General features: G+C 41.6%; 1 protein-coding gene and 1 pseudogene across 1 annotated transcript; both read right to left on the bottom strand.

The window, feature by feature from the left end:
* Positions 1 to 835: 835 nt before the first annotated feature.
* LOC118711321 lies at positions 836 to 2024 on the bottom strand (annotated as a pseudogene).
* Positions 2025 to 13831: 11807 nt separating this feature from the next.
* Positions 13832 to 21647, bottom strand: NPY2R (neuropeptide Y receptor Y2). Its single transcript, XM_036424789.2, has 2 exons — positions 21030 to 21647; positions 13832 to 16583 (listed from the first exon to the last, which is right to left on the bottom strand). Exon 2 carries the CDS (start codon positions 16565 to 16567, stop codon positions 15422 to 15424), a length of 1146 nt encoding a protein of 381 aa, XP_036280682.1. The 5' UTR covers positions 16568 to 16583; positions 21030 to 21647; the 3' UTR covers positions 13832 to 15421.
* Between the last annotated feature and the right edge of the window lie 3147 nt (positions 21648 to 24794).

The raw sequence follows: 24794 nt of genomic DNA, 5'->3' as shown, positions 1-24794 counted from the left end.
AAACCCATTTGGAAGACAATTTTAAATGGCATTAGGGATGATGAAATTTTGAGAACAGAACATAGAAATCAATAGTTAATGGAGTTAAATCAAAACACAAACTATATGCTATGATAAAAGAGTAAAATCCTAAATAAGTGGAGAATATTTCTCAGTGTTTAATAATGCCTTTCACAGAGCAAATGTTGAGTAAGCATTGCTTAGATAAAGGACAAATGGCACATCTTTAAATTCCTGTCACTGACAACAGCCCTGTCTTGGGAGAAGGGCAAAGGCCCATGGGTTCCCTGGCCTGGGATGCCCTGCTAATACAAAGCTGCTCAGCCAAATCCTTGGGGTGTCAATACTTCCTTTCTGCCCACTAAAAGATGGGGCTATAAACAAACTCTCCTTTGAATTTTTACTGCTATTTATAAAAAATATTCAAATATGATTAAATATACAAAGAGCCATAGTGCCTTATAAGGAAGTGTCTTTAACACTATGCTCATATATTAAGGACAGAAGTGAGGTTAAAGCTGTGCCATTGTGTGTTTGTTTTGTTTTTTTTTTTGGTTCCAGATTTTCAATTTATTTCTAATGCTAAAAAGCACCAGTGCCCACATAACCCTTCCTGCTGAAAAAGCCTTATTCAGAGTAGTGAGTCCAGCTCTCCAGAGTACATCCTAAATGCACTTTTGGCTTCAAAGGATGGCATGTGGCCTGGGGTTGCTCCGGAGCACACTCTGGAGGGGACTGCTGAATATGCTGTTATTTACTCCTTGTCTATATTTAATCCATGCCCTATCTTGACTCAGCCCAAGAATATATTGCTCCCAGAAGTAGGAGTTCCTTTGGTCCTAAGGCCTTCTGACCATTTTGGTCTTGAGTTGTATTCCAGAAGAGTAAATGGTGACATATAAAATGATTAGAAAAATCTATTCCGCAGAGTGGCCAGCCAGAGGTTGCTTTGTGTCAGGCTGCATGGAGTGGGAGACCCCCCTACTCTGGCATGCCATAGCTCCACCTTGCTCCCTTTTATTATAGGCAGGCCTGTGGGCACCTGCTTCTTATACTCCAATAAAAGTGAATTTAATGAAATTTCCTCTTCTGTTCAGAGGCAAAACACTTGCCATACTGTCAGAGAATAACCAATGTCACAGACAGGGTTGCACAGCATCATTGAGATTCTAAACTAAGGTGACCAGATGTCCCGCTTTTGGTGGGACAGTCCCAATTTTTAACAATTTGCCCCCCGTCCTGCGTTCCATGGTGTTTTAAAAAAGTCCCGATTCTCTTGACGTGGGACAAATTGTTAAAAATTGGGACTATTCCGCCAAAAGTGGGACGTCTGGTCACCTTATTCTAAACTCTAGTAAAACCAACCAAAGGATGCTAGAATCAGGCATACACTCCACTTGTCACCAGACTTTGGACTTTTGATTTTTCCATTCTGCACCATTTGGTTGAAATTGCAACCATCTGTACACATTGCCACTTTCTTCAGACATTCCCCAAAGACCAACAGCAGGCCTGTGGCACTGAGTCAGGTGATCTGCTTCAGGTTCTAGCCAAAAGATATCTTCAAGTGTGAGCTCTACCCAAAAGAAAGAGCAGCTATGTGTACTCCAGACTGGGATTCCAGAGAAAGAAATCCATGGACAGATTTTCAGGATTATGACCTCTGTGACTAAGTATTCAGAATACTGGAACAATGCCAGGGAGGGAACATATATACCTGGAAGCCACTGGTTTCATATCTGGGTCAGGGGCTAGAAAGAAGGCTCTCAAGGGGCTGAAATCACCATGTATGGGGAAATCCTCTACTGGCCACGGGGGAGGTATTAGATGTGACCAGCCAAAGTGATTCCAAGAACACTGGCTAAAACCTGCTGGAACAGAAAGTCAAGAAAGCAAGTTCAGATAGCTCTTTCTGGTAGCTCGAAGGGCGGCTGGTAGAGCAGCAGCAGCAGCTCATTGAACCTGACTAAGTAGGGCCAGTTAGGGACTCTGGACTGGACTGTTGAAGCCTGGGTTGGCTCCATAGCTAGTTCCCTGCAGGGGGTTGGATAAGGGCTTGGTGCCAAGGGCCCCTCAGTCTGGAAATGGGGCCAGCTGAAAAGAGAGCCACATACACCCCATGCCCTCTGTTCATCACACAACACATATTCCTAGGAACCTAGTACTAAATCATTGTAGACAATATGTTTCTGGGTCAGGTTTCCTCTGGGGCAGAGCACCTCCCTCACGGCATCTAGATCTATTGAAAGACAACCCTCCACACAAGGTTTGTCTTTCCATGCCTATGGGGGCAAATTGGAGGGGGGCAAGAAAGAGGAGGTGGACCATGGTGGCTCAATTTCCCCCTGTCCTATCCATCTTCTCAGCTCCCTGGGAGCTATATTTGCCAATCCACTGGGAGCTTTGGTGGGAAGGATGGGGATGAGGAGTGGACGAGGGGGGAGCTGCTCTAACCTGAAGGATGTACCACCTCTGCTCAGTGAGAGACACCTCTCTCACCCCACTGAGGCTTGGGGAACTGGCTGGGACACCTCTTCTCATAAATTATAAATGCTTTTAATGGCATCTACAATGCGTAATTACTTCCAAGAAGTTTCCATTGACTTTGCCCAGATCCATCAAAGGAGTCACTATCTGCGGCAGCTTATAGCCTTAAAAAATGTATTTCTTAGTGATTTTCCACATTTCAACATTAAAGGAGTTAGCAGAAGAAGCTGATTTCAGCATTCGCGGGTGACTTTGAGGGGTTTCAGAATCAGGGGAGGAAATAACTGCAGCTGTGGTGGAAATAGCAAGAAAACTAAAATTAGAACTGAAGATGTGACTGAATTGCTGAAATATTATGATAAAACTTTGATAAATGAGGACTTGCTTCTCATGAATGAGCAAAAAAAGTAGATTATTGAGATAAAGAAGCTACTCCTGGTGAAGGTGCTATTAAGATTGTTGAAATTACAACAATCTTAGAATATTACATAAACTTAGTGGATAAAGTAGTGGTAGAATTTGAGAGGATTGATTTCAACTTTTAAAAGAAGTCTACTGTGGATAAAGCCACTATGGGAAACAGTGTGGAGTTTCCTCAAAAAAAGTCAAACTGCCATTTAACCCAGTGATCCCACTTCTAGGAATATATCATAAAGAATCCCAAAACACCAACCAGAAAACAATATATGTGCTCCTATGTTCATAGCAGTGCTATTTACAATAGTGAAGATCTGGAAACAGCTCAAGTGCCCATCAGTAGAGGAATGGATAAAAAAAAATCTGTGGTATATTTATACAATGAAGTACTACACAGCTGGAAGGAGAAGAAGAAGACAGAAGAAGGAGGAGGAGGAGGAGGAGGAGGAGGAGGAGGAGGAGGAGGAGAAGGAGGAAGAGGAGGAGGAGGAGGGGAAGGAGGAGAAGGAGAAGGAGAAGGAGAAGGAAAGAAGGAGAAGGAGAAGAAGGAGGAGGAGAAGGAGAAGGAGAAGGAGAAGGAGAAGGAGAAGGCCGGCGCAAGAAGTAGGAGAATGGAAGGAGAAGAGCGGAAGGCGCAGGAGAACTCCTTCTCATTAGAGGGAAGGCGCCTTCGGATTAGGGGAATGGCTACTCTTTTTCCGAGAATGCCTCTTCTTTATCCTTTGAGGTAGCATGAAGGGACCTGGAGATTATTAGGCTAAATGAAATAAGCCAGTCAGAGAAAGACAAACACCACATGATCTCACTTCTATGTGGAATCTAATGAACAAAATAAACTGATGAATAAAATGGAACCAGAGGCGTGAGAAAACATGGAATGGACAGATGAATCTCAGAGAAAAGGGGGGAAGAGAGATGGGAAGAGATTAACCAAAGATATTATATTCATATATGCATTGCCTATGGACATAAACAACAGGGTAGTGAAGGCCTGGGGCCAGGTGGAATCTGATGGAAGGGGACAATGGGGGAAAAAGGGGAGACAGTTGTAATACTCCCAACAATAAAGGTTTAAAATGTATTTCTTAAACAATAAGACTTTAAAGTGGATACTATGCTAGCAGGCACAGAAATAACATTAGTCTTGTCCATCTCCATCAGAGTTCTTGGTAACCAAGTGCATTGTCAATGAGCAGTCATATTTTGAAAGGAATCTTTATTTCTCAACAGTGGGCTTAAAATATTCAGTAAACCATGTTGTGAACAGATGTGCTGTCATCTTTGAAAATGTGAGTTCAAACTCCCAATATAAGTGCTCTAAAAAAATTACGAAGTTTGTACTATCTATAACTTAACATACATCACTGAGTTTTATCTAACATAGGGGTGTCGAACTCAATCAGAGAAGGGGCCAAAATCTAAAATCCAGCCTAAATTGGGGGCCGAATGGTTTACTGAACAGTCATAAACTGTCATTGTGATGGAAACGCAGCGGAGTGCAGTGATGACAGCGCGGTGCGGGCCAAATTGCAAGGCCTGGCGGGACGGATTTGGCCCGCGGGCCTTGTGTTTGACACATGTGATCTAACACCTACCAACCCCATACACATATCACTCTAAAATTTAAAACAAAGTGATTAAGAAAAACAGAAACAAACCAGATTCACCTGTAATTAATAGGAAAAATATCTTTATCTAAAAGATATAATATTGGCTTTTTAAAATAAAAATTTAGTTAAATATAAAAATTAAAATAATCTCAGAAAAATAAAAAAGAAAAGAAAAATTTTGTGGCCTTCAATTATAAAAGGGAAAAAGAGACTGTAATATATAATGCAGAAAAAAAATGTTTGTATTAGACTTTACTGGGAACATTCTTTATACATTCTCCAAAACAGAAAAAAAGCCATGATGACTAGGAGTTGCATGAACATGCTGTTAAGAAATGAAAAGTTGACATTTAAAGCCAGGTTAAGAAATAAATGCACAAAACGCAGAGTTGGGAAACCAAGATGGCGTCATAGGATAGACACCCGAATGCAGCCTACCACACAAATTTGAATTTAGAATTGGAAAACAAGGGAGGCATTGCCCTGAAGCACCGGATGGCTAGCTGAGAGGAGACTCTGCCATCTGGGAAGGAGAGGGAAGGCACACTGAACCTCAGGAACTGTGGAGGTATAGAGAACTGTATGCGCAGAAAGGCGCTGGCTTACTCCTGGCGCAAGAAGAGGGAGGGCCCAGCTGAGTTCGCTGCTGGCTTACTCCCGGACCACTGAGAGGGTGGACAGCTAACTCGCAACTGGCTTTCTTGTTTGAGAGGAAAACAGAATCACCCTATTGCTCTGATAGATGGCCCAAGTCAAGGAGAGGCCAGACTGTCAGGCAGTGGGCAGAGATCTCTCAGAGGTGTGTGAAGCCAAAGGCCATTACTTCAGGACTTGGGGAGGAGCCAAAGGGAAAACAAAGCTTGTCTGCACCAACCCGAGACTCCATCCCATCCAAGCTGAGCTGAGAAGCTCACCCAGAGGCTGGCTTTCTCTAAGGAGGGACTGGCCAGAATCCAAAGCTTGTTTGTGCCTTTACCAAAGAGGTGCGCGTGCCTGCAACCAATCTTCCGAAATTCACTGCAAACAGGACTTTTCTAAGGAGAGACTGACAGGGAACCAAAGATTGTCTGCGCCACCCCAAGACCCTGCCCCATCCAAGTGGAGTACAGAAGCCCTCCTACCTGAGACACTGCTGATCCTCACAGCCAATTGGCTTGGAGATCAACGCTTCCCAGTGATACCAACAATAAGCAAGGCTTGCCGGGACTGGTTTGGCTCAATGGATAGAGCGTCGGCTTGGGGACTGAAAGGTCCTGGGTTCGATTCCCGTCAAGGGCATGTACCTTGGTTGCGGGCATATCCCCAGTAGGGGGTGTGCAAGAGGCAGCTGATCGATGACTCTTTGTCATCGATGTTTCTAGCTCTCTATCTCTCTCCCTTCCTCTCTGTACAAAATCAATAAAATATATTTTTAAAAAAACCAAACAAACAAACAAACAAAAAAAAACAAAACAATAAGCAAGGCTTAACAACAAGACTGCACACACAGCCCACAAAGGGCTACACCAAGACTGTCCACCACAGGTAACTGAGAAGGCTGTGCTACTGAGCTCTACCAGAACACCTAGCACACAAAGCTATTCCATCAAATCAGGGAAACAACTAAAATGCAGACAAGAGGCAGGACACAAAGGAAGGAGATGGAGGAAAAGAAAAGATTGGACATTGAGTTCAAAACTACAGTTATAAGGTTATTCAACAATATCCTAAAAAAGGCCAATAAAATAAATGAGACCTATGAAAATATGAAAAGGGAGCAACTAGAAATAATAAGGGATCAATTAGAAATGAAGAAAACATTGTCTGAAATAAAAAATATTACATAGAGTCCTAAAAACAGACTGGAAGATCACAAGAATCAAGACAAAGATTTAAAACACAAAGAGCCAGAGGACACTCCTCTGCAGAAGCGAGAAGATAAGAGAATCCAGAAAGTTGAAGATAGTGTAAGAAACCTCTGGGACAATTTCAAGTGAACCAACATCAGAATTATGGGGATCCCAGAAGAAGAGAGAGAGCAAAATACCGAAAGAATACTGGAAGAAATAGTGACAGAAAACTTCTCCCACCTGGGGAAGAAATAGACTTACAGGTCCAGGAAGTGCACAGCACCCCAAACAAAAGGAATCCAAAGAGGACCACACCAAGACACATCATAATTAAAATTCCAAGAGCAAAAGACAAAGAGAGAATATTAAAAGCAGCAAGAGCAAAGCAGGTAGTTTCCTATAAAGGAGTACCCATACGATTGTCAGCTGATTTATCAACAGAAACCATACAGGCCAGACAGGAATGGCAAGAAATATTCAAGGTGATGAATAGCAAAAACCTACAGCCAAAAATACTCTACCCAGCAAAGCTATCACTCAGAATTGAAGGCCAGATAAAGAGCTTCACAAATAAAATAAAAAAAAGCTAAAAAAGTTCATCACCGCCAAACCAGAATGATATGAATCGCTTAAGGGGGTTATTTAGGAAGAGGAAGAAGATAAAGATAAAAATTATGAACAACAAATATGTAACTATCAACAAGTGAATCTAAAAACCAAGGGAATTAAAAAATCTGATGAACAATATTAACTGGTGAATATAATAGAATCAGAGGTGTGGAAGGGGAGTGGACTGACAATTCTCAGGGAAAAGGGGAGTGGGGGTGTGAAAAGAGACTGAACAAAAACTATGCACCTATGGATGAGGACAATGGGGGATGGGGAAAGGACAGAGGGTGAGGTGGGAACCTGGTGGAGGGGAGCAATTGGGGGGGGAGGGGGAGGGGGGAGAAGAGGAACACATTTGTAATAATCTGAACAATAAAGATTTATTTAAAAAAAAGAAAGAAAGAAAGAAATGCATCAGAAATTCCAAGTTTATTTTAAGGCTAAGAAACTCAAGTCACAAAGTTTTTATTAAAGTTTACTCTAACTTTGACTATAGTACATATATATAAAATGTAGATAATTGAACTCATGAGTGGCAAATGTAATGCCATTGAAGTTACAAAAAATATTTAGTAATGCGTTAAAATTTATAATAGCCTGTTTTCAACACAAAGAACTTTGATTTATGTTATTTTTAGTTCCTGTGACCTAATGGATTTCCTTAAGAGAACTGTATTAGTTTCTTCCCAATGCTAGAAATAATCTATATATATAAAAGCCTAAGTGATCATCTGACCATTCGACCATCTGGTTGATAGCTGTGATGTACAGTGACCACCAGGGTGTAGACACTCAATGCAGGAGCTGCTGAGCTGTGGTGACTTGGCAGCTGCAGTTTTTGGGTAACACACCCAGAACCAGAGAGAAGGGTGTCTGATTCTGTGGTGCATCACCTGAGAACTGCCCTCTCATAATCTGCCCTCTTTGGGGATGTCAGAGAGTTGGTATCAGCCTGAATCCTGCAGACAAGATCCAGGGACCCACTGGTGCGTGAATCTGTGCACCGGGCCTCTAGTTATATAATTCAGGAAATGTTTTATTTTACCCACAGAATATCTTCTAGTTGTATTTAAATAATCCCTCCTTCCTTTAATTTTTAATGTTTTCTGTTAAAAACTAATAAAAAAATTTAAAAATCAAATTTATGTTTCTATTTGACATTTTGTTTTTCATTTTTACCAATATATGAAATTATATTTAAAGAAGACAATAAATACACTTGCACAGGATCAAAGAAAAAGAAAAATTTCGCCAAAAAATTGCATTTTACACGGAGAGAATAAGTGTAGCTAAATAATAAGCTACACTTATTAGGCGAAAACTTTTCTTATGCTGTATATTGCAGTGTATGTTGCAAATACTTTTCTGGAAGATATTTTTGGCATTAAGAATACAGATAGTTAATGTCCACATATTCAATTCCTCCATACCTAGGATTTTATCCAAGTAAGTATGCCACAACATTTATTCAAGGCTTCTCATCAAAATTGAAAAGAAGCTAAAGGGACATGAATAATTTTCTTAATATGCATAATTGTATAACCATGGACTTATGCACAATTTGGCTGTTGATTAATATTACAGGATATTCAAATGAAAAAAATACATTCCGTTTATTGAACACATGTAAGTGAACACTTTTATGTGCACAGGAAAAAATAGTATGGAAAAGAATCTTAACTATTAACAATGATCATGGCTGAGTTTGGAGGTAAGAAATGAACTGGCAGGTAAACAGCTTATATAATCTTTTTAAAATATTTATAAAAAATACTTATTGTCTCATGAAACTACCAAATTTCTAACTTTCTAATATAAATAAAAAGCTTGTTATCTTAAAAGTTTTATAAAATGATTTTAAAGGTAGTTTATTTTTCAGTGTATTTTTTTTAAAAAATCACTCTAAGTAAAGTCTCTTAAAAATATTAATGATTGTGTCCTGGTATTTAATCTCAGGTGCTAAATACTTTGCTGCCATCTGCTGTATTTAGCACCTGAGATTACATGGTTACTAATTCATGCCCAAGCTCAAGCATAGTTCTTGGTGAGAAACAGGAAGAGGTCCTTGGCAAAGCCACTTCTCACCTTCCTAGTTCTCTGCCTCCAGCCTTCCTAGCCTTGGGCCTAGTTAGGGTGAAAGACTGAGAGCATGCCACCAGCTGGAGACTTGTGTCTCATTCCTCATTAGGAGGATTAAAGTGCTTTGGCTTCAACATGAGAAGTTTAAAATAATACAAAAACAACCATTTTCTGAAAAAGAGAGGAACCGGGCCTTTGGTTGCCTTAGGTCTCCTGAGAATTTAATCCTCGTTTTACAAGATCTGCAAATGAACAGAGAACCATCTACATGAGCTGAAAGGGTTAATGCTCATTGCAAAAGGACTCCTTTCCAAATACAGGTGACCTAAGCAGTGGGGACAGCAGAACACTTGAATATAACTGCAAACAGACTATATTTTAGTGAGACCATTGCAGCATTGCAGGTGACGCCACTCTTACATTTATGAAGATACTATTTCACCTTGGCTTTTATTGGGCACCAAGGGTCAAGGGTCCAGGGCAGTGACTGTGGGCCCAGGGCAGTGACTGTGGTCAGCCTGGTCAGGGTGTCAGAAGTCCTCCCAGGAGCATTTCTCACACCCTTGAAAGAAAAATTGCATTTTCATAAAGGATAGTTCCTCCTTTTCAAGTCTGAAGCAATGGTAAGAAAATCTCATACATTTATGAGTGTGCATGAAAGAGCAAAAGGGGCACTCAGTGTGCCCCTTGTGACTCAGCATTTATGAAATGACTATAAGAGCAGTTAACCATTTGGCAAATGCAAACCGAGGTTACTTAGCCAAGACCTATCATTAGAGCTAATGCAGTACTCCTGTGGCTTCATTCACCCCAAAATATATCAAGCAGAGCCCAATGCAGTCAAGTGTTTATTTGCTGCTACTTCCCCCACTAATGGGTTTTAAATGACTTGCAGGCCCTGTACCTCTTAGCCTGAGAAGTAGGACTTCACACAGCTTAATTACTACTGGCCTTGCTGAACATGTGCTACCACCAAGCCCAGTAGGGAAACCAGCCTCAGCCACAAGTATTCTGACTGCTATTGAGTGAGGGAGTTAGGGGTGGCTCCAGTTCTTTGCAACAGGTGGCTATGTTCCCATGGACTAAAAAAGAGGGCTTGGCTCATGGTAGCATGCATGTGGGAATCACACCATTCTCTGAATGGCTTGGAATTAATTTCTCAGTCTCTAAAAATGCTTTGAGATTGGTATTTTCCAAATAAAGTGGCCTGGGAGGATTTTATTGCTTTAGTTAACTTAAAATTAAGAATATAAACTAGTAAGCCTATACTTTAGTGTTCTCTTGCTTTAAGCACTCGACAGACAGATTAAGGGTTGAACACTTCATTTTTTGGTAATGAACTAGTACTGGAAAATTATTGGAGATGAAACATATTTTTCTACAGGGTTATGTAGCTTGACTACAACATAAAGGCTAAACCATAAAATAAATCCCTTTCTGCCTCTTTCGAATTTATATTGGGACTAGAGGTGCAGTGCATGTATTCCTGCACTGGTGGGGTCCCTCAGTGTGGCCTGTGAGGATTGGGTGAAACCAGTAGTCTAACGCAGCCTACAGCTCCTGCCTGCCTCTCCTACTCATCCTGGTCTGACTATGCCTGCCACTGCCACTCAGTAGGCTTGATGCCCCTCCACTGCAGCCTCCAGGCAGTGGTGGCCAGCCATGAGCCCTATGTCTGGCACCCATTGGTCAGCTGAGTGGTGCTCCCACTGTGGAGCACACTGACCACTAGGGGGCAGCTCTTGTGCTGATCATCTTCCCCCTGGTGGTCAGTGTGCATCACACAGGTTGAATGGTTCTTAGGCTTTTACATATATAGATAAGGAATAAATCCTATCAACATTCATGAGTTTCTGGCATTTATGTTCTAAATAGTCCATCAAAGACACAGATATACAGATATAAGTATACATTCGAACACACATAGAACTCAAAACAGCACGGATTTTTGCAGAGGATATATGTGTCTTTTGGGGGAAAAAATATGTACCTATGAGGGAAATTGTTTTGAGTCAATCAAGTACATTTTTCAAGTGAAAGTCCTTTAAAAGAGATAAATCAATCTAGGCTGAAGGGGGAAACAAAACGGGACAGTGAATGAACAACTTGGTAAAATCACAGGTCAGACTGGTTAATGGCACATGCTTTGGAGTCGGAGCTGTCTAGCTCTCCTATCAGCTGTGACACTTTGGTGAATTTATTCAACATCTCCAAGTCTCCATATCTTCATCTTTAAAATTGGATAACTCTTAATTGATATGCTTTTTTATAAAGATTAAGTGAATGTTATAAAAATGTAGCTAAGAATTTTACAGTAATATATTTTTAAAAATTGGTACCCATTAGATTTACCCAGTTGAAATTAATTTAACAAATATTTATTGAGGTCTATTGTGTGCCAGACACTATGTGCTCAGAATTCAGAAATAAACCGGTAAGCAAGAAAGCAAACATGGTCTGTCTTTTTTGAAAGAGGCCAGGCAGGAGAGGCGCACAGTGCTAACACTCTCAGACATTCCCAGTTTACTGAGGAACACAGTCACCCCCACAGCTAAGTTTAAAATGATGACTGTGAAAAGTACATGACACTGTGAAAGCATGTAACAGGGAAGATACATTAGTTCAAGAGCAAAACAATTTCCTTAAGACCGTGATGATTCAACTGAAATACGAAGGAAAAGTAGGAATCCAAGAAAGAAAGAGAGAACAGAAGGATTTTGCAGACAGTTTTCAAAGCCCAGTGGAAAGGGCACACTGGAAGCTGCAAAGCCACTGTCCTAGGACCACTGGGCGAGACGAGGAAACAGGAGCAGAGGTGAGGCTGCCCTGGGAAGGGCTGTTTGTGAAAGAACTATGTATGTTCTTGTCTTTAGAAGGGCATTGCAAATATGAAAAGTAAAAAAACAAAACAAAAAAAAATGTCATTATTGGCTACTAGAGCAGCACAATTGAGAATATAACCAGGGAGGGAGGAAGGGAGAGAGAAAGATAGGGAGGGATAGTGAGAGGGAGGGTGGGAGACTTAGAACAATTGATTTCCTGAAAGTATTTATCTTAATCAGAGTGAAACAGATGAAGGCAGAAAACAGTACAGTACATGAAGTAAAATGAACAAAGGGTTATTATGACTGGATAGGTTTTGAGATCAGAGTTACAATACCATATAAATAAATGGGCTGAAAGAATGCATTTTAGGATGAATTTCATAAAATGAGCTGTAAAGCACCTTCCATTTCTGTCATTACAGACTTCCACAGCATTTCCATTTAAGTTCTATATTAAGCATTCAAATGATCAATTATACATCTGGCATAAATCAAAACTAAATAGTTTGTTAATGGATTTTTTATTGGTGTTGCTATTCAAGCAAATGGGTTGGTTCATAATATCTTATAACTTGCTTCTGGTGGATTGAAAACAATATTGCAATTCTGGTGTGAATGAAAGTGAGGATCTCAGCATGAAGAAGCTGAAGATATTTATATATCATTCAAAAAGTACTTTAATGTAGCAACTCAGGCTTAACGATAGGTACCTAACTATGTGCTAGAAATGTCTAATCATATTAACAAAATTTCATCTCAACTAGGTACTGTTAACACCCCTAATATCTTCAGGTTTAGAGAATATCTTCAACACATTGGCCTTCATAATAGAAAAAGAAAACAAGATAGTTTATTCACATCGTTACAATTCTGAATAATCCAACAAGGTACGGAGAGGATGAGGTTGAAACTAGAAATTATTATGTGGGCAATTATCAAGATTGCCAGAATTGTCTGAAGGCACTGAAATAGCATAAAGTTTGAGTTTTTGAAAAATCATTCTGGCTAGTGGGTAAAAGTTGGATTGGATGGGAAAATCACTAAATATAGATACTAATTAGGAAGTTGCTACATTAAACCAGATGAGAGATAACAGTGGTCTGGGGAGATAATCGCAGCCTGAACTATGATAGGTACCACGGAGATGGAGAAAAGTGAATGGATTCAAGAAATATCTAGAAATTAGAAGGAACTGTGGAAATTAATTGGACATGTGTGATAAAAAGGGATAGAGTCAAGGGTAACTCTAAAGTGTAAGGCTCTGGGGAATTGGGAAGATAGTTGTGAAGTGACTGGGGCAGGAAATATAAGAAAGCAAAGTGAGGAGGCTGGGAGGTGCATCACAATGGAAGGTTCTGTTTCAGACATCCTGGTTTTGATCTGCTAATGAGACAGCTGTGTGGACATGTCAGGTCAGCTGATACAAATCCAAGTTCAGATGAGAGGTCTGGTATAAAAATAAAGATTGAGGCATCAGATGTGGGAGTGCGTCCACTGACTCAGGTTCATGTTTAAAACGGAAAGAGAAATAGACTAACTGTTGAGAAGCCCCATTAGATTCCTGTTTTTAACTATGTGAAAGGTTTACAATCTCATCTTTAATAGGAACTGATATAAAGTATCACTCAATCTCTCTAGTTTTCCAGATTCTATTTATTTCAACAGATAAAAATCACTATATTAAAAAAATGTTTTTATTGAATTAGCAGAATTAATTAGGTGATGTATATTTACTGGATCATTAATTAAATTCTAATAATTTACAAGTGCAACTGGTAATATAGTAGCATACACATTTTCTACAGTGCAAGAATTCTCAAAAAGACTTTTAACCACAATTTTCTAAATTTTCTATTGATATATCTTATACAAAGTAATTGCTATTTAAAGGAAAAAAAAAAAAACCTCTTTCTGGACATATATGTCAAGTACAACAGAAAAATTTGTAATTATATGACATATTACAAACACAGTATTTTGTTTACTTTTAAGTCAGTCTCCCGTCTAATCTAAATTATATTTTTCATTCTTTTTCTGTATTCCAAAAGTGCTGTCCTCTTCAAGAGCAATTTTTCATTTCTAGCAAGAAAGTAGCTCAGAAAGAGCCAAAGTATGAATTTTAAATATATTCATAAAATAAACTTTCCAGTTCAAAAAGTTAATATTTATAACTAAGTGTAATATTATACTACTCATGGAATTTTTTTTTTTTAATTTAAGGACTGACTCTATTTACAAAAATATGATTGCAATGAAACTTCCTTAACAGCATTCAAAGAATTATAATTATTTTAACATCTCAATTATTTGTCATGAACATAATAGGGTTTTAAGCATCTTTGGTTGTGTAAGTACAATTTTTAGGTATATACTCATGTTATCAAAATAACTTAGCTAATTATTTTGAGAAAAGCATAATTTATGTTGAAATTGGTCCAAACAGAACATTTGCAAAATGGAATGAGTCCAATGTCTTTAGCATTCTTATCAGATGGGTGCCATCTTGATGAAATTATACTGTGTCATGAATGAGTCCATTGAAAATGAATTTCAAAAAAAAAACACTAGTGTTCTATGAACACATTAGAGCTATGTACCTGTGCAAAAAATGCTTACAAATAACCACAAAAATTTTTTAAATACCACAAAATTATTTTCTAATTGGTTTAATTTCTAGTGAAGACAAACTCAGCTCCAACATAGGAATAATACATGTTCAAAAGATATGATAATTAATATTTATTAATTAAATCACTAAATGCATTACATGCATGCTTATTTGGTTATCGAAATGGTATCTATGTATAGAAAGCAGGGACAACTTAAATGAGAAGTCAAATGATGGTTTACCTTTCTATAATTCTGAGAACTTCAACCTTTGATTCTGAGTCAAAGCAACTTTCCACTAAATGTGTCTTTGGTTTTAAGCATAATCAGCTGAGTATTAAGAACTTCCCCCATCATTTTCCAACACACTAATTATACGGCAAATTTCAGTTTACTTCCTTGCAGTCATACTATTAGGTGGCAACATTTACCTGTAGCATTTCCTAGTAGGTTTAATCTATAGGAAGATTCATTAAAACAGACACACACACAAAATACAATAAAGGAGAGCCTGTGGCTCCCTAGGGAAATTGGTGTTTGGTCATCCTTTCATCAGATGAGGGGAGAGCAGTTAATTATACAGCATCCCCAACCTACTCCCCAATGTGATTTGAAAGTCAGCTTATTGAGCCACTACCTTTTAGCAATGGTGGTAAGGCCAGTTCCTTGTTCAGGTTTCCTTCACTACAGGAAACCGGAAACTGTCACAAGAATGTCCGTTATTCCACCTTCCGGCCATACAACTGTAGGTGAAATGTTTTGCTGTCCTGTCTCCCAATAGGTGTGTTTTCACCTTGGCTCTGCCAATGAGGTTTCCGTGAATGACACCAAAGAGCATCCATTCAGATGCTCTTTTTCTTCCTAAAAATGGGAAATCAGGACACACCCAGGCGCTGTCCCCAACCAGATGTATAGCTCTGGTCAGAATTCATCCACACATTTTCACACCACAGCTTCCTTAGACATTGGTTGCCTCTGTGAAAGAGCCATTGGGGCCATATTTCCTTTTCACTTCCAGGTTCTTTTTAGCCTTGAATGACACGAATACTTCCGAGTGGATGGTGTCCAACCTGGGCTCACAGCGGAAGGCCGAGAGGAAAGCTTTTCTGTAGTTGCTGTTCATCCAGCCATAGAAAAGGGGGTTGGCAAAGGTAGAGCACATGGCAATGATGTGGAGCACGGTGAAGATGAGCTTGTACTCCCTCAAGTTCAGGACTTGGTTGTCAATGTCCACAGCGAGTTGGAAGGCATGGAGAGGCAACCAGCTGACCGCGAACACCACCACCACGCACACCAGCATTTTGGTGGTCTTTTGCCGTCGCTGATGGTAGTGATCACTCGCAGCTCCAGGGCTGACGTGGTTCTTCAGTTTGCTCCAGATGCGCATGTAGGAAAAAGAAATGATGCTCAGAGGCAAAACATACAGGATCAGTAAGGAGGAAAGACTGTAGACAGTGCCATACACGCTCTTCTCACCAGGCCACTTCTCCGTACAGGCCACAATGGAAAAGTCAGGGATAATCTCAATCAGTGAATACTCTCGGAAGATGGCCAGGGGGCTTGCCAGCAGGGCACTGATGCCCCAGGCCAAGCCAATAATCAGGAAGCTGATTCGCTTGGAGATCTTGCTCTCCAGGTGATAGACGATGCAACGATGCCGGTTCAGGGCAATTACCATCAAGGTGATGGTGGACACTTGTACTGCCAGGCCCTGGGCATAGGGCACCAGGTGGCACAGGACAGGACCCATTTTCCACTCTCCCATTAAGGTGTAGGTAAGAGTGAATGGCAAGCACAGGGTGTTCACCAGAAGGTCTGCCACAGCCAGGTTGGCAATGAAAAAGTTGGTTACTGTTTGCATGCTCTTGAATTTGATCACCACATGGATCACCAAGGAGTTGCCAATCACCCCAAGCAAGATGATGAAGCAGTAAGCCAATATGAGGATGATCTGCACTTCAATCAGCGTAGTGCTGTCTCGAAGCTCTGGCTTAGGGTCAGGGGCCAGCTCACCGTTAGGAGTGGTTTGCCCTGGACCGTACTGCTCCACTTTCATTTCTTCCACTGTCTGGTTCTCATCAGCCTCTGCACCTATTGGGCCCATTTTCAGGAAGAAGAATCTACAATTAAAAACAAAAAAAAAGAACAACTATGACACAAGGGTGAGAAAAAGGAATATCACAAAAGGCTTAGTTTCATTTTGGTGGGGGCTCAGAATGCCTGTCCTCTGATATCTCAAATTGCACATAGTCAAATATTTTAATAAAGCAGACCCTTGAATGTGTCTATTTTTTGTCTAAGTCTAAATATGGATGAATTAAATCAGGTACTTGACATGTATGTTACAATGGTAAAATGTAATACCTATGTATAAATGAAATTCCTATGTGAATGCCACTAAACTGATTCAATCCATTTTATGAGATGGATACTAGAAACTTTATCAATTAATTTTATAACTTCTATTAATTCATCAAATTAATTTTAAATTAATAAGAAAAATAAAGTGTCCTTCAATATCTTGACTGTTCTAAACTTATAAATATAGCAACAAACTACACAGAAAAGAAATTTTGAAACCTTTGGCCTGGTGCCTGAACTTTGGGAGTTTAAAATATTTAGGGTAAAGTGAGCAGATTTTCTTTCTTACCCATTGTACCCAATGTAGGGGTTAGAAATACAATAGATAACCTGTACAAAGCAGTTAGTTTTTGTTTTTTTCGTGTTCTAAAATAAACATTTTACCTGACATATATCAGAATCCTACAGAGGAACTATGCAAAAACTATGTCTAAACCTGAACTCCATCTCTCACTAACCCCTAAATATTAAGGTTTTCACACTTTGCTTCCCCAATGGCAGCCCCCAATCCAAGACTTTTTCTTTACACGCCCATCTTCAGGCACTGCTCCCGCCATCCATTAAGCCAAGTGAACTCCAAAAGCAGGTTACCATTCTGGGCTTCTTCATCTCCTTTAGCCCCCACATTTCAGAAACCCTCAGACTGGTCTCTCACATATCTTTCCCAGGGGTCCTCTTATCATTGCTACCACATTAGTTTTGCCTTTGCTCTCTTACCATAATTACTCTAATAGTCTTCTATCTTATCTCCCTCCCTCCCTTCCTTTCTTCCTTCTTTCCTTCCTCATTCATTCATTCACTTAACAAATATAATTGAGCATCTACTAAATGCTCGGAGTAGCTCCATAAGCATTTAAAAACTTATGTCTGGAAGAAGAATTCTGTTGGGGGAAAAAAGACAGTAGGATAGGACCTTTATTCTAGGCTCTGACATTTTACTAGGTAGTAAAATGGGGTTTCTGAAATTCAAACATGATCATATTACTCCTCTTATCCCCCCAGATTTCTTAATATGTTGGCTTTTAATAATATTGTAGTTCCCCTTTCAGGTCAATAAAAACACTCAGATCTCAAGATCCTGGTAGTGGTATCTGTTGAATATATTCATAATGGGGGGGAAAAAGGCTTCCATCATTAATTTAGAACCTCATTTAATGAATTCATTTTGTATTCATCATAATAGCATCTACCTACATTTGTGAGTCATGTTTATTCATCCCACAGACCGTGGCTGGCAGGGTCTCAGTGCCCCAGCCCCATCTCCCACCCTTCCCCTGGAGGCTGACTGTTACAGTCTACACTTTCAGGCTCATGATTCATCGGATGAATGGCCAATGGGAAGTCCTGGCAGGTAATTAGAGGGCATGAGGAAGGCAGAAGCCACTGTATTCTCCTCCCTTCCTCTCTTCTGACAGAGCCTCACAGCCCATCTATGGCTTTGGTTGGCGCAGGGCTGACCCACAGTGATTCTGTTCCCAGTGGATGGCCCTGGTCCCTGGGGTTCAGTCACAGTGACTCCTCCCCCTGTCCCTCTTCCTGGAAGTAGCAATGATTCCTTGCTCTTGCTAATCCCTGGCAGCCTCAACATCCTGTTTGGCTTTCATTGCTTATATAACCAATTCGCTGCATGTAATTCCTTCTCTTTTACATCTCGAATAGCTTCTGTTTCCCTGGACCTGCTGCTCTCATTGACCTGCTGCTCTCCCACTAACGGTTCTGCATCGCAGATGGATAACACTGGCATAGGAAGAAAATCCCAACGCCATTGTATACATTCCAAGCTTTCCTTGGACTCATCCCTGCTGACCCCTCTGGCTTCATCTTTCCTGACATCCCAGTACATACTGTACTTCTGTTGTGTTAAACTACTCCAGTTCCAACAGCACATCAGCCTTTCTCTTGTCTCTCTGTCCCCCCACCCCCTGCCCTGAAATGGGAAGCCTCTCACTTCCCCCAACAACCTGTGCTCACGTCTAACCCCAAAGCTCAACGTGTCATGTTGCAATTGTTTCCCTTCCACTGACCCACACAGCATTCTCTGTGAGACAGAAACTGGATCATTCCCACGCCTTGTTAAAATCTTAGCACACCATCCAACACATTAAAGGTGCTAGATACTTTGGCAAAACAAATATGAAGCTAAAGGAAAACATAATCATGCTGAAAAACAGAGAGCAGCAAAGCACCAAGTAATTTTGATCCTTTTCCTTTACTGACTGTAATTGCCTGTACAGAACTCCTTGTTCTGATATGCCAGCCTTTAATTATTTCCTTATTCTTGGCCAGGTAACCACTTCCACAAGAAAGTTGTCCCAAGATGCCAAGATCCCTCTTAAACCAATCCCTGATTAGAACATTAAAACATTGGCAGGCAGTATACTCAGAAGGAAACTTTCTATCTCAAGGGCTTAACACACACACACACACACACACACACACACACACCACACACACACACACACATCACAACACACACACACACCCCATACACACTCCCACACACACACATACACACACACACATCATAACACACACATACACATCACAACACACACACACACACATCACAGCATACACACACACACCACAACACACACACCACACACAGGAGCCATAATGCAGAGAGAGATTTCCATGTACTCACATATTTACTTTACTAATATATTCAAGTTCTCTTTGTATAAATTTTAAATAGACTGTTCCAAGAAGGACAGGTCCTCATTTGCATTTGCCTCTCCTCTTTAGTAATAAGGGAAAAGAGAAACTAACCAGCCAAATCTTGGCGTATATATTTGATAGGCTGTGCCATTTCTCTTAGACTAAGAGAGTCTTTACAGAGTGGATTAATCAGTCCTGACAATTCATTAACAGAGCTAACGAGACTCCAAAGGTCTGAGTTAGACGTTTGCAGCAAACTAAATAGAGACTGAGCCTGAGATAGAAGGATATTAAAATGTGTGGCCACATTTTATTTATTAACCTCTTTTGCTTGATAGTCCCATTTTCTTTATTTCAAAGCCCCTTTAGTTAAAGCTTCTCTGCAGGAACAGTTAATGATCTATTGTACATGCTATTAGCATATGGGTGCTGGATGTCAGCCAGGTCAGCGCTCACCTGGGAATGTGTTACTTCATGAGCGCACTTCTGGAAAAGCGGAAGAGGAAAATGAGAGAGAGAACTGCCAGGTTAAAAACTCAGGAGCACAAAAATAATGAGAGAAGTAAACAAGGGGAAACCCTTTCCTTGAAATAACACCTTTCTCATAGTTCAAGACACTTAAGGAAAACTGAATATTTATTTACCTTACAGTGACTCCCAAAAATTCTGCTATAGTGATATTTCTTTATAGAACAGGAAAATGGCTACAAGTCCCTACCCAGAGATTCAAAGCTTTAACTATACATTTAAGTTTGTGGAACTTTTAACAATGGTATGCTTATTGTCACAGGTTGGCCTTGATAAAACTTAACATCTTATCAATCACAAAACCTTCCAGGAATTTTTCCCAAAGGAAAAGCCCAAAGATCATGCCAAGAGCCTTATACTTGCTGGTCCCAGGGGAGAGAGGAGTGGACATTCAAGAATGCTACATGCAAGTCATGGCTGTTTGCCTAATAAGCAGAAAGTTGAAAACATTTGCTAAAGGGCTTCAGTGTCTCTCTTCCAATTGAGTTTGTGGTTTTTCCTTGAAAACAGCATTGTCTGTTTCATGTCACTAACTTTAATGGTTCCTTTTGCAAAAAAGTAAATAAATAAAAATTCTTAAGGCTTTTACTTTTGTCTTCTCCTCCGTCCACCATAGGCTCCTACCAGTGGGTGAAGTCGACGTGGAAAACCAGTGAATGCTTAAATAAATGTGTTTGTCCTTGAACAGCTTTGGAGAATCCCTCCTCTCCCCCCCACTTTTTTTTTTTTTTTTTTTTTTTTTTTTTTTTTGACAGGGGTTTCATTTTAAAAAGAAGAGGCAAGAACAAGAACAACTTGCTACTCTGGAAGGAAGGGTCGAGGAAATGGCCAAGCATCTTGGGAAGATAGGAGTTGGGGATGCTATCACCTTTGACCTTAATGGCGGGGGGAAATTCCTGCACTCATGAGGACCCCCCCACCACCACCACCACCACACACACACTCCGTCCCCTTCCTAGCACATGAGCGCCTCTTTGTGGGATTTTCTTCCCAGAAGGTGAATCAGGGTTAGGACTTACACTTACTGACCTGGCCGTCAAGTTTCTTTCTGCTTAGAAGCACCAGCAAGACGTGTGGCAGAAGGCAAGTCCAGTTCCGTTTGTCCGTCCGTCCTGACGTCCTGACCTCGCAGGGCAGACGCCCCCCGGTCCAGGTCGCTGGGAGTCTGGCTGCTTCCCGGGGCTCCGCACGGAGGTTTGCAGCACAGAGCCCTGGGGTGAGCGGTGGGGTGCGGAGGCTGCGGAGGAGGAAATGTTGGGAAGGGCGGTGGGGGCTGTGAACCCCTTCCCGCGCAGAAGAAGACACAGGTGGGTGCGAAGGTCCGGCTGGGGAGAGGCGTGGATGGGAAGTATCCCAGGCGATGGAGTAGCCGACTGCGCCCTGGGTCTCTGCCGCCTCCCGGCTCCGCAGCGCTCCCCCGGCGGGGCCCTGCCCAGCACGCCGCCCGGTGCCGGCACCACCACCTGCAGCTGCTACTCCCTCTCCCCGGGGCGCCTCTCAAGTTTGATGCTCTTCGTGGGGAGTTTGCAGCATTGCCACCCCCTTTCCTGTCCACCACCCCCTCGCCTTGCTATCGGCTGGCTCCTCAGTTCCGCGAGAGACAAGCCGGGAAGGCTGGGCCCCACCGCCCGCTCCCCGCCCCCCCAGACGCGGGTCCGGAAAGGGACAAGTCCTGGGCGCGGGGAGGCGGGGGGGGGGGGGGGGGGGTGGGGAGGCCAGACCCGGCTGCGGAGAGGGTCTCTCTCTCTCTCTGTCTCTCTCTCTGTCTCTGTCTCTCTCTCTCTCTCTCTCTCTCTCTCTCTCTCTCTGTCTCTCCCCCCCACCCCCCACCCCCCACCCCCGAGGGGAGCAGAGGTGGAGCGCTGGCCCAGAGCGCACCGGGCACGATCAAGCGGGGTCCGCCTGGGCGCTCAGCTCCAGGGCTGGGACGCCAGGCGCTGATGCAGCTCTACACGGGCGGTCGCGGAGGCGAAGCGAGTTCAGATCCTTTTAGCCCAAGACCAACAGGTGACTGCTGACCAGTCAGGTCTGGCAGCGCGGCTTCCGATGCTAAAGCAGCGGCGGGCGCGGTGTGCGCTCCGGCTCCAGGCAGAGCTGGAAGAGGAAGAGGAACACAGTGGGTCACCAAGAAAACCAAAAGGCGCGTTATCTAGCTACCCGACTTCCAGATCCTTCGCTCTTGGGTCATTTCCCAAGCCATTCCTGCCTCCGTGAGCTCCGGTCTCCTCGTGGCGAAGCCCAGGGCTAACGCCTGCAGCCCGTGCGTGCGATTGGAGGAAAACAGGATCCTGGCGCCAGTCCACAGAGCTATGGGGTCTGTGTGTTCGGTGTTCCTCCCCAAAACTCTTTATTCAGAGCCACTCCTTCTGGAAGTTTACAGACAGTCTCTCCTTCCCATGTTCATTTCCGGAGGGGACAGCAGACCCTATCTATTGTAGTTAGGAAAGCCAAAGCCTGAAACTGGAAACCAACTTCTTTCTTCACTCTCCCCTGTTGGGGTTTTACCCACGTTACTTTCCTTCTATGTGTCAGTCTCTTGGTTTCTGAAATGAGAACAATCACACTGGTTCACCTGGGATTTCTCCTGAAGTATTTAAAAGGGGGTGAAGGAGGGAGGGTTAAACTATATATATATATATATATATATATATATATATATATATATATATATATACACTCTCCAAAATACCAGTTAAGGCCTAACCTCAAGAGGATGGATTTTCAATCCCATGCCCGTTTACCCTCCCTAATAATGGTGCATTGGTAAGGCCTCTCTACATAGCCTGTTCTGAAAAAGATCTTAATGTGGAATGTGCCCATAGCAGCATAGAAATCACTTCTAAAATACAGCAGCTTGGGCTTTTCAACTACCAAAAGACACAAGTAAACAGAACAGGATATATCCAAGATGCTCTCCACAGCTCCACTTAGACTGCTTTTGTAGATTTATTTATTTATTTATTTATTTATTTATTTATTTATTCATTACTTCGGGTAAATATTCCCTGCTCAGACAGGTGTTTTATGCAACAGGTTCCATGCGTCTTAGTATCTTTGCGCCAGTGAAGAAAGAAGTGTGTGTGCTAAGGAGGGCAATGGTGGAAAATGGAAGTGGCTTGAAACAACCACCACAAAAACAAATACAGTACACAGGAGGGCAGATGAGTGCTGGCCTTTGGAGTAATTGCTTTGCAGGAATCACCTGATTTTCCACTGACATTGATTGCACAAAACATTTTTGCCTCCTTTAAAAGCATCTCAGCAATCATGCACAGATATTTGCTCCTTCCTTATCGACAGATGTGTGTCTTAGATGATTCACATAGTTCCACAGACATCTAGTCAGCTGCCCTAATAAGAGTAAGTGACCTCTTTGACTGATGTCTTCCAAAGAACAGAACTGAATGAGTAACTAAATCTGTTGAAATTAAAGTTGCTTTACTGTGTGTCATATTATCATGGATAGTTTTAACTATAAACTCATGATATTTTTGTGTATACATTTTAATGTGCATATACTGAATGCTATGGTAACAATGAACCACTTTGAAGAACACTCATAAAGGCAATTAAGACACTGATAGAAGATTGTGGAAGTGGTGGTGAAATATTAATTCGAATTGGGATAGGACAGGATTATCACTGCCTAATTTTTCTTGCATCAAATTACTTAGTGTCCCAGGCACTACCACACCTCACCAGACTGTGTGCTGACTGCTCTTCAAATAAGGAACAGACTCAAACTCAGATGCCTACAAGGCTGGTGCTAATGGCAGAAACACCAGCAGACGAGGCTGCGGGAGACAGTCCGGACTGGTGGGGTTTGACACCTTGGACAGCACAAAAGCATACTTCGCTGAGGGAGAAGTCTGCTTCTCATATTCCACTGAGCTGCCCTGCATGACCCTAGACCCAGTATTGTCAGATCTGATATTCAAAGATAAGCAGAATCCATGTTCTTAATTTTTTCCCAAATTTTAAATGAAGGAAATTAATTTTTAATAAGCCACCCCCCCAGGTGGTACATAACTGTGCAGACCAAAATAAATAAGGAGATGGATGGGTGGATGGGTGGATGGATGGGTGGATGGGTGGATGGATGGATAGATGGATAGATGAATACATGCAACCTGACTCATGGGTCTCCAACATTGAAGCTTCTGCTATTAGTATGTGATATTTGACAAACGTCCTAAAATATCTCAAACATGCCTCTACTACCGTTTCCTCTATCCTGTACAAATACCATTCTTCTGTGCACATAAATATAAAAGGAATACAACTAAAAATCAGTTGCCAAACAAGTAATTTTCTTTTCCACTTCTGGATGAGTGAGACTGTGAAATAAAGGACCTAGTGAGTAACTGACCAATTCAGTATTTTGGATAGTTAAAATGGAGGGGAGGAAGGCAAGTGAGGGAGGAATGGGGGCATCTGTAATAGTGTCAACAATAAAAATAAAGAAAAAAGAGTAAAGAAATATACATTATCTGAAACAATGCTGCCCAGGTGGGACTTTCTACGGTGATGAAAATGCTTTATGGCCACACCGGCCAGGAAGGTAGCCATCAGCCACAGTGGCCTTGAGCACTTGAAATATGGCTGGTGCAGCTGCTGACTGCTAACTTTTAATTATTTTAAAAACCCACTGAAAAGAATAAGTGTGTTTTGATTCTTGGGGGAATGTCCTCCCGGTTTCCTTCTGCCAGAAGCTAGTTTTCTTCTCATGTGAATGTTACAGTTTCCTGAGAGATTATTAAATAAACTTCGATCCAGATCAACCT

Source organism: Pipistrellus kuhlii, unplaced genomic scaffold (assembly GCF_014108245.1).
Source record: "Pipistrellus kuhlii isolate mPipKuh1 unplaced genomic scaffold, mPipKuh1.p scaffold_m20_p_8, whole genome shotgun sequence".
Lineage (NCBI taxonomy): Eukaryota > Metazoa > Chordata > Mammalia > Chiroptera > Vespertilionidae > Pipistrellus > Pipistrellus kuhlii.
The sequence above is the reverse complement of the archived record's forward strand: the minus strand, read 5'-3'. Positions and strand labels throughout refer to the sequence as shown.

Bases quoted from the DNA above. Each gene is read 5' to 3' on its own strand.
- NPY2R (XM_036424789.2), bottom strand. From the start codon at position 16,567: ATGGGCCCAATAGGTGCAGAGGCTGATGAGAACCAGACAGTGGAAGAA.